The 9,866-nt window shown below is 52.4% G+C and overlaps 1 protein-coding gene across 1 annotated transcript in view; it reads left to right on the forward strand.

The window, feature by feature from the left end:
- ATP6V1C2 (ATPase H+ transporting V1 subunit C2) overlaps nucleotides 1–9,866 on the forward strand; it is a 52,917-nt gene that overhangs the window by 22,982 nt on the left and 20,069 nt on the right. The window contains exon 4 of the mRNA XM_032430066.1: nucleotides 4,201–4,286. Within this exon, the coding sequence (XP_032285957.1) occupies nucleotides 4,201–4,286 (86 nt within the window). The remainder of the gene's footprint in view (nucleotides 1–4,200; nucleotides 4,287–9,866) is intronic.

A 9,866-nucleotide genomic window follows, 5' to 3' on the forward strand; every position in this document is an offset into this window, starting at 1 on the left:
CGAGAGAATGAGAGAGAGAGAGCACATGAGAGGGGGGAGGGTCAGAGGGAGAAGCAGACTCCCTGCTGAGCAGGGAGCCCGATGCGGGACTCAATCCTGGGACTCCAGGATCATGACCTGAGCCGAAGGCAGTCGCTTAACCAACTGAGCCACCCAGGCGCCCCAGTATTTTTTTTTTTTTAAAGGAACAAAACCAACAGAAAAACCAGCAAAGGAGGGCACGAACATGCTGTTCACAGAAGAAGAAAACAGACCATTATAGTGTCAGCGAACCTATGGAAATGATGTCCGGCCTCCGTGATGATCAAAGAGATGCAAATCAGAGCAACAATGCAATATAATTTTTCAGCGATCAGATCGGCAGAGATGAAACATTCATGACACCTGATGTTGGCGACGGTTTAGGGAAGCAGGCACTCTTGCCCAATGTTGGTGGGGGTGGATGCCGGCTCTGCGTATTTGGAGAGTTGCTTGGCCTGTTTGTTAAAATTACCAATGTTTATACCTTGTATTCCACTAGTTACTCTTTAACAGCTCATTCTGCCTACACAAGTGGGCAAAATACGGGTATCGTTGCAACATCCTATCACAGGGGAAACAACCCACGTGTCCACGAGTAGGGAAATATTTACGATACAGCCACTGAGCAAAATACCATGCGATAGATCCCAGGAACCGGGGAGCTGTGTTCACGGAAGTGTGTTCACAGTGAACCATGGAGTCAGAAAAGTCAAACGTCACGTAGTCTCTTAGGTTCCTTCTGATGGGAAAAACACTCTGATTCGGTAAGATCACAGTTGGCTGAGGACTGTTGTTAGTCATCACAGCTAAGTCCAGGCCCCTTTTGTTCTGTGCAGTAAGGGAGCCTCCCCGCAGTTAAACTTCATCAGACCCTGTTATTCTGAGATGTTCCGCGGTGGTGAACACGCCTGAGGGCACGCGTGCGGCCATCTTGTTACGGTTAAAAGCTCCATACGGCCTAGAATCGCCTAGAATTGGGAGCAGCAAGAAGTCGTTAACAAAACGATGAGTGAGTTCTGTTCTGCAGTTGACTGAGGAAGCAAGCATGTATGGCATTTAGGTGCCGGGGAGTGCCAGAATTCATTTATTCGCTCAACAAACATTTCTTGAGCTGTGCATCGGGCATTGGGGTAGGGGTGAGAGTTACTACTACCTTTAGGTAAACAGTTACTCAAAGTGCCACAGGATATGGAGGTGGCGACCTGATGCACCACCAGAGCAATGATAAAGAGGAACTGTTGACGGCATTAGAATAGAAGCTTCCCGAGAGCAGGGATTTTGTTTAGTTCACAGCACAATGAACAGTGCTGGGTACCCAGTTGCTTAACATACGGAATTTGCTGAATGAATGAGCGAACACATGAATAAATGAATTGAGCGAGTCAGGGTCTTAACAGCTAACAGAAGACACACAGAATTTGAGGAGAGTCTGTTTATAAAGGGACGAGCAGTCGCGTGTGGGCTGTAGGTGACCCCCAAGGGATGGTGTACAAACCCAGGCAGATGGAGAGGCGTTGTCACACCCCCAGGCTGGAGGAGAAGAGCGGAGAGAGGTTCTGGGAACTGAGAGGGAACCAGACTCATGGTTCCCACCCTCCCCGGTCTCCTGCCGAATCTCTCCATGAGCCAGAGGCGAGACCCGGATGCGGCCCACCAGGCTGCCTAGGGCACATCTGATGTTGCCACGAACTCCAGGCTCCTGGAACAGCACAGGCTTCCATCGAACTCCACAGATAACCCGTGAGAAGAGCAGTACCATCCCCATTTGACAGCTGAGGAAACAGAATGAGATTAGTTGGGTAGCTAATTAGTAGGGTAATTATAATTTGTTATAATTAGTGCGGTACAAAGCTAGTGTTCTAGGAAATGCCAACACATTTGTAGAGATTTAAGTCCAGGATGGGTCTCAGTGACTGCAGACAGCAGCATGGCCGAGTGGCTGAGAGCCTTGGAGTCCTCAGATGGACCGGGTGGGTGAACAGGGTCAACTTACTTCTCTGGGCCTCATCTGTAAAATGGGATAATACTCGCCTTCAAGAATGTTTGTGAGGGTTAAATGAGGTAATGATTAGAGAGATTTGGTACCTGGTAGACTCCACTAAAGTGGTAGGTGTTAATCAAAAGAAAATCTCAGCTCACATAAGCTATGGACATGTTAAGGCTTTGGAAATATTCCAGAATGCAAAGTGTGTGTTTTCTCTTGGGCAGAGGAGTATGGTTTTCATTTTTTGGGTATTTTTCAAATTTTAACCATGAATACATATTACTCTGATGGGAAAACAAGTTCCTTCCTCTCTCCCTCCCTCTGTCCCTCTCTCTGCTTCCTCCCTCCCTCCTCCCTCTCTTGCCTTCCTCCTCTCATCATTCTCTCCCTTCCAACCCTCCCTCCCCCTCCCTCTTTCCCTCCCTCCCCCTCCCTCTTTCCCTCCCTCCCTCCCTCTCTTCCTCTCTCTCTCCCTCCCTCTCTTCCTTGAATCTGGGACCTTTCAGTGCCTTTCTGCCTCAGTTTCCTGTGTTGGTCCCCAGCCCCCTGGCCTCATGCTCTGAGTAGCCAGCATGGCTAGTCCCTGCAACAGCAGAAGGCCATGTTCCCCATCTGGAATTCAGTGACCTGATCCAGGCTCCCTGCAAAGCTGCCTCCCTCCTGGGGGTGGGGGCAGGTGGAGAGGTGGCCTAAGGCAAGGATTTGGATCTTGAGAGCTTTCCGACTTTGGTCCTAGTTTGGCATGTTTTCCAAAGGACTTCTCAGTGCTCAGCCTCCAGGAGCAGACACTCTGCTGCTAGACCCTCGGAGTCTGATTAGTTATATTAATATTTATAATAATCCTGCAAAATGGGTATAATCTGCATCTTACAGAGAAGAGAACTGAGGCACAGAGAGGTTAAACAAATTTGACCAAAATCATACATTTGGGGGCGCCTGGCTGGCTCAGTGGGAAAAGCGTGTGACTCTTGATCTTGGGGCTGTCAGTGTGAGCCCCACCTTGGGTATAGAGATTATTTTTTAAAAAAAGAAAAAAGGTGGGACACCTGGTTGGCTCAGTTGGTTAAGTGTCTGCCTTTGGCTCAGGTCATGATCCCAGGGTCTTGGGATCGAGTCCTGCATCAGGCTCCCTGCTCAGTGGGGAGCCTGCTTCTCCCTCTGCCTGCCGCTCCCTCTGCTTATGCTCTCTCTCTCTGACAAATAAATAAATAAAATCTTAAAAAAAGAAAAGAAAAGAAAAAAAGGAAAAAAAGCTGCAGGGGCCCCTCTTTGGCTCTGGTGGTAGAATATGCCACTCTTGATCTTAGGGTGGTGAGTTCAAGTCCCAGGTTGGGTGTGGAGCCCAGTTAAAATTTAAAAACAAAATAAACAAAAAAATGATACATTTGGTAATTGGTAGAGCCATGTGAATTTGAGTCCTTCTGCCTTGGAATCCTGCCCTTCCCTTTCTTTTCTCATACTTTTGTTTTTGGGTTTTTTGGGAGGGGGGGACGCTTTTCTTTTATTCTTTTTCGGATCTTCACATGTCACATTAGTTTCAGGTGTACGACATAGTGATTTGACAGCTCGGTATATTCTGCCGGCTCACCATCCTTTCTCGTACTTTCTGAAGCCCTTGGAGACTTACAGGTTCTGATTTTCTAACGATAAAAGCATACTGAATTACATTCCGCATTAAGTCAGTACTGAATTATCATTATGGATTATCATTGAAAATACATAAGGTGGGAAGAACATTTCCACGTAGGTCCAGCCGTGCTGTCCGTATAAATCTGTATCTTGGTTCTTTTCCACGTAACATGGTAATATGCGCCTTGTTCCACGGTATTAGGAATTCTTTGTAGACCTTTCCAATGCGTGCGCAACAATCCCTCAGTCAGACCTCCCATTTGCTTCCAACAATCCCCTATTGTTGAACCTTCCTGTGGCTTCCTGTGTGTTGCTGTCAGCAAGTGCTGCGAAGAACATCTTCTTATTCAGAAGGGTTTTTCTTCACCCTATTTCCTTAAGATAGTTTCTCAGAAGTGGAAATACTGGTTCAAGGGCTCTGCACATAGGAAGTCTCTGCCTCCATATTGCCAAAGAGTCCCCAGAGGGTGGCGCCCATTCCTTCCCCCACCGCCCCCGGGGGGAAGTGTCAAGAGGATTCGGAGGGCACATTCCCAGTCTAACGGCCTTGTGTTCTTTCCCCAAAGCCTCATAAAGAAGATGGCCCAGAGCGTGGTAGAAGTCATGGAAGACGCCAAGGGGAAGGTTCCGGAGAACCTCCTGGCCAACGGAGGTAGGTCACTGGCGTGTTCTTACCCAGGCCTCTCTCAGCCGGTTCTAGCACATCGCTCGCCCTGTCGAGGGTGCAGGGACCCAGCCCCGTGGAGCATCTAGATGGACACGTTGGGCAGAGCTGTACACCCCGTTTTGAGCTCAGCAGGACTGCTGGCTTGAAGACTTGCCCCTTGGCCTGTGGATGGTCCTGGCTGTGGCATTTCTAGAACATCTGGCATTTTTTACCCCGTAGAAACCTGCAGGGAGAATGGGGTCAGTAGGGTCTCGGGGTTGTTTGATCTGCCCACCTTCTCTATCAGCTTGCGTTCTATCCTGCATGGAAAATTCCACCCGTCCCCACCCCCACCCAGCCCAACCCATTTCTCCCTCTCCCCAGATGAGGCTGGAAAATGCCTTCAGGGGCCGGGAAAAGCCTCAAAACTTAAGTCTTTAAGTTTTGCCCAGTAAATACACAGTTAAGACTGAACATGCTCTGGGTCATGTGTTCGCATTTGGAATTTCTGTCTCTCCTGTGCTGTAGGAGAGACCCCAGATTCCAGAGACATTCGGGCCCATTAATTGTGTACATACAATCTGAGTGCGCTGAAAATGTGCAAGACACAAGCTTGGTGACTTCGGAGACTTTAGAATTAGGCATTTGAACTCCGCAGAAGTCAACGGAACGTGTGACTCTATGTACGAACACTGAAAGTGGGAGTGTAAATTCTGTATCTAACATGGCTCATTTGTTACGTATCGATTCATAGTTTTTCCCTCTTGGGAACCATAAAAGGCTTTTTTATTTGCTTGTTTAAATTGACGAATGGAAATGCTCCTGCTCCCACATCTGAACTTGGCTTCGTGTGTTCATGCAATATAATAACTCCCCCTTATTACATTGCAGGTTTGAAGGAAAAAATGAAATATTTAAAGAGTAGGTCATACGTTTGCCGTGAGTGTGCTTGGTGTGACGCCTGCATGTCCCTGGGAAGGTGGACTCTCAGTCTGGTCCTCGGGGTGTGGTGGTGATCGGGTCATGGTGGATTTCTCGAGTAACAACCTGGCACCTGGGTCACGATAGCCATATGACCTATCATCACCTTTATTCCTTTTCCCTCTTTCTCGTGTCTGCCCTGCTTCGCCCCCACCCCCCAGCCCTGCATGCTTCCAGGAATGGGGTGATCCTCTGGCTCTGGAGTTCAAGGTGGACTTTCTGTATCTTTTGGCTTGTGGTCTGCTCCTTGGCTTTGATGTCTGTCCTCAGTGCCCACTCTCCCGAGTCTGGCTGTTTTGTGGACCCTGGCAGCTTATATGTCAGGCTTAGCTTTGTGTGGCCCTGCTGGGGTCCACTCAACACAAGGGCTCTTCTCTCATGAGCCTTGCGGGGGGAGGGGAGTGGGGGGCGTGGAGCGGGGAGCGTCCCTATACCTCAATAGGCCATTCCTGGCTAAAAGGAACCATTTGCTTTGGGTTTGCTCCAACCTGCTCCAACCTGCTCAAAGCAGCAAATCCTTTTAGGACAAACAATTAAGGCCAGCAAATCCTTTCAGGAGGAACACAGATCTTTACAGATTGGAACTTAGCAAAAATACTTTTCCAAATGCAATCTGTTGGTGACACTGAAGTCTCTTGCTGGTGCTAATAAAAAATTATTTTTGTTGAATTGATCAGCTGATCTTACTTCCCAGCAGGTAACTTGTAGAGTCCTAGACTGAGGAGCTGACTTAAGGTAGAGAACTACTTTTCTACATAAAAACCTGGTCTTTAAGGCACGAGGATTTGAGCTCAGAGTAAAATAGCGATCAAGATGCTTGCTTCTACTCAAAATTCACGTTACTTAAAACTAGATGTTACCACTCATCGTCTCCATCCCCAGTGCATTATTAGCCCGCTGCCTCTCATCTCAGGGAGGAGGAAAGTCAGCTTTATTTGTTTATGTAATATGCTTCATTATCTCCAGGCCCCTTGAGAATCGGGTGGGTCCCCATGACTTCCTAGACAAGATGAGAGCTTCCAAGCCTTGTTCTGTAACCAGCCCTGTGCAGACAGAGGTCAAGGGCTTGTGGCCGATAACTCTTGACATTCACAGTGTGTGTTAGCATAATAAAGGCTCTGAGAAGTACTGCAGTCCTGAGACCTGGTCAGACTGACTTTGGCTCAGGCTTTCCTGATATGATTTCTATTGGGAAATCTTTTTCTTATTCTTCTGCAGAGCACCCACGGAACTAGTGAACTAGCGATTGACAGAATTAACTGGAGGGCTCAGGGCTGCCCCCACTAGGCGGGGTTTAATCCATCTCCCCCGGGGCAATGCCACGGGGACAAGCCAGCCGCAGCCGCAACCGCCTTGGAGCAGCCAGACCTGGTCCTGGACCTTGGCCGGTCACCTCTCTGGGTCCTGGTTTTCTCCCCCGTCAGTGGACTTCATCCTTTACAGGCTCTTCGCCTTTCTTAGGCACCTTTTGTTTTGGCTTGTTCTTTGCCCCCAACTGAGTTTTGATTCTGGAAGGAAGGCTGTAGATGCTTTGGTGCTGGGCAAACACACCGCTGTCTGGAGCAGGCCCTAGAACAGGCACCGAAGTCCTAAGCACCTGGAGAGTCGTCTGGCTGACCGGGAGATGGTCACGGGTCCCTCATCCTGCTCCCTGCCAGGAAGGCCTTGCTGTGGTTCTCAGATGAGGTCACTGTTACTCAAGAGCTGCCGCCTGTTGATTGCATGTTTTGATTCTGAGTGAGCCTGCCTGGGTCGTGGTCTGACCTCACGGGCCATCCGTCCAAGCCTCGGATTGCTCCCTTGGAGGCCAGGCTTCTCTGACTTCAGCCGGGGGCGGGGAGGGGAGGCCTGTTCTTTCCCGGGTAGGCAGAGAGAAGGCTGCAGGGCTGGAAGGACAGCAAGGCCCAAGGGGCGGCTTGCTGCTTTCTAAGATGGAGGACCGTCCTCAGACCATGTTGTCACCGAAGGTGATGGGTGCCGACAGGGCAGAGGGTCAGGGTCTGGAGCTGGTGCTCCTGACGTGCCAGGGGAGGCACGGGAGGAGGGGGTCACAGTCGCACACCAGAGATCTCAAGGGGCTTCTGTGCTGGGTGCCAGGCACGCAGAGGTGCTTGCTGTCCAAGAGCTCCTGGCCAGGGGGACAGCCCCGCGGTCCCGCACGTGCTGTGATGTGAGAGGGGCCTGGGGGCCCCCCCCGAGGAGATGGGCAGAGTCTGGCAGGAATCACAGGAGCCCCTCTAGAGGAAAGGGCCAACTCATCTTCTCTGCTCTGAATGCCACAAGGACCTTAGCGTCTGTGACAATGCATGGGGACGAGTCATTGTGCAGTGTGTCTCTTCTAAGCCACCCACGTTGTGCAAGTTAGTACGTCCCCGGAGTCATGAGGGAGATTCTTACGTGGGACGCTTGCTCTGTGCTGGGCACTGTGACAGCTCTGGGGACACAGAAACAGCCATCTGCCCTCGGGGAGCCTGGAGCGCAGAGAGAATCGGGGGGGATCAGGCAGCGTCAGGAGAGTCCGGGAACAGGTGAGCGTCCAAGGCAGCAGTGGGATGGACAGTCGGCAGGCGTTCGGGAGGTGGCCCTTGTCCTGATGTTCAAGGACAAAAGCAGCAGAGAGAGAGAGAGAGAGTGGGGGTGGGAGGCGGCTTGGCTTGGGGGTGGTGTGCCCACAGGGTGCTGGAAGTGGCAGGGCAGGGAGGAGACGGGGCACAGATCCCAGAGCGTCTCCCGCCCAGCATCTCCTGCCTGGGGCCAGCGGGGGGGCTGGCGATGGCTCCAGCCTGGCCCACTGGGTCGGGGGGCTCCCTGAGTGGGATCAGTTGCCACGGGAGGAGTCCTTCTCCACCTTCTGGTTCTGCCTCGGGCTGTACCCCCACCCCCCCATTATCCAGACATTCGTTCTGCTCCTCCCTGGTCTGTACATTTTTGTACAAAGTCTTCCCCTGCAGGGGGTGGCAATACAAAAATCTATATTAATACCCAATTTATACCCAAATCTGTATTAGCTCGAGGTGCCATAACAAAACACCAGCCTAGGGGGCTGTCACAACAGACATTGATCTCCCACAGTTCTGCAGGCTGGAAGTCCAAGATCAAGGTGCCCGCAGGCTGGTTCCTTCACTATGTCCTCACAAGGGCCTGGCCTTGGAGGAGCACATGGGGAGGGGGAGAGCGAGCGAGCGAGCTTCCTGGCATCTCTCCTTAATAAGGGCGCTCATCCTAGCGGATCAGCTCCCTCCCCTTGGCGCCTCTTGTCAGTTCCAGCCCCATTGGAGCCTGAGGGACACCTTCTAAGTGCGAGTGAGCCAGACGTATCAGCACGTGGTTCTTGTGCGGAGATGGACCACCGTGCACGCCGTGGGGTAGCCGTGACCAGCCGTGGGGGGGCAGGGAAGAAGCGTGGTGCTCCATTGCTCCACGGTCACCGTCAACTCCTATAGTGGACATTAGCAAGGTGACTGGCGCATGCTGGTCCCATCTCTAAAGTGGAGATGATGATAGTACTTAATAAGGTTGAAAGGTAAGTTAAGTGCACTAATTCTCGGGTCCTGGCCAAGGTGAACAATGAGTGTCACCTACCCGAATGGTTGTAAGGCCTTCCCACTTCCGTGCACGCCCCTCTGCCAGAAGGCCGCTTACCTCCACCGAGCCCCATTTCACTTCCGTCTGTGTCCTGGGGACTCATCTACCCTCGTGTCGGGCCCCAGCTTCCCCGGAGCTGAGCTCATCTCCTCTCCCCTCTGCCCTGTCCCGTCCTGCTGCCCTCGCGGCTGCCCAACTTAGTGAGTGTCCCCTCCCTCTACCCTCTCACCCGACCTGGAAATCCAGGTGTGCCCTGGGCCTCCTTCGTGGGCAGTTGTCCTGTTGAGCCTGCCCTCCCTCTTCTGCTTCCAGAGCTTAGGCCCCTCTGAGCTGCTCCTGCTCTCACACAGTCCCCCTGCCAGCTTCTCCCCGGCAAAGCCCCCACTGGCCCCAGGGAAGTCTCAGTGCATGAACGTCCTTGGCTGGCTACACAGCCCCCGGAGGCTTGGTGTCCTAACCTGCTTGGTGACCTCTCCGGCCCTGCTATTGGACTTGGAGCGATGTGTGGCCAATTACTGGCAGATAATGGGGGGGGTAATAGGTGCCTCCAGTGTCCTCACCCCAGGAGAAAGTGTGGACACGGCCCTCCGTGACCCTGCCCTCCGTGACCCTGCCCCGGCCCTCCTGTTCCATTGGGCTGTCCCAGAGATTCCTGGACCCCCAGGCAGGATGTCCTCCAGGCAGCTCGCACCCAGCACCCTCCCCCTCCGGCCGTGTGGCAAACTCCTGTCACCTCCAGCCCCTGCATGAAGCCCTCCTTGCCCTCCCTGGGAGTCAGGCGCCGGCTCTCCCACCCTTCACACCCTGCCACGCTCCCGTTGCCATTCTCCGTGGTGTCAGGTTTGCCTGGTTGTCTCCCTAGGAGACTGAGCGCCATGAAGTCCAGGCGGTGTGGTCTCTCCCCCCACCAACGGTAGCAAGCTGGTGCTCAGTGGGTGTGGTCTCTCCCCCCAATGGTAGCAAGCTGGTGCTGGTGGGTGTGGTCTCCCCCCAATGGTAGCAAGCTGGTGCTCAGTGGGT

Source organism: Phoca vitulina, unplaced genomic scaffold (assembly GCF_004348235.1).
Source record: "Phoca vitulina isolate PV1807 unplaced genomic scaffold, GSC_HSeal_1.0 scaffold42, whole genome shotgun sequence".
Lineage (NCBI taxonomy): Eukaryota > Metazoa > Chordata > Mammalia > Carnivora > Phocidae > Phoca > Phoca vitulina.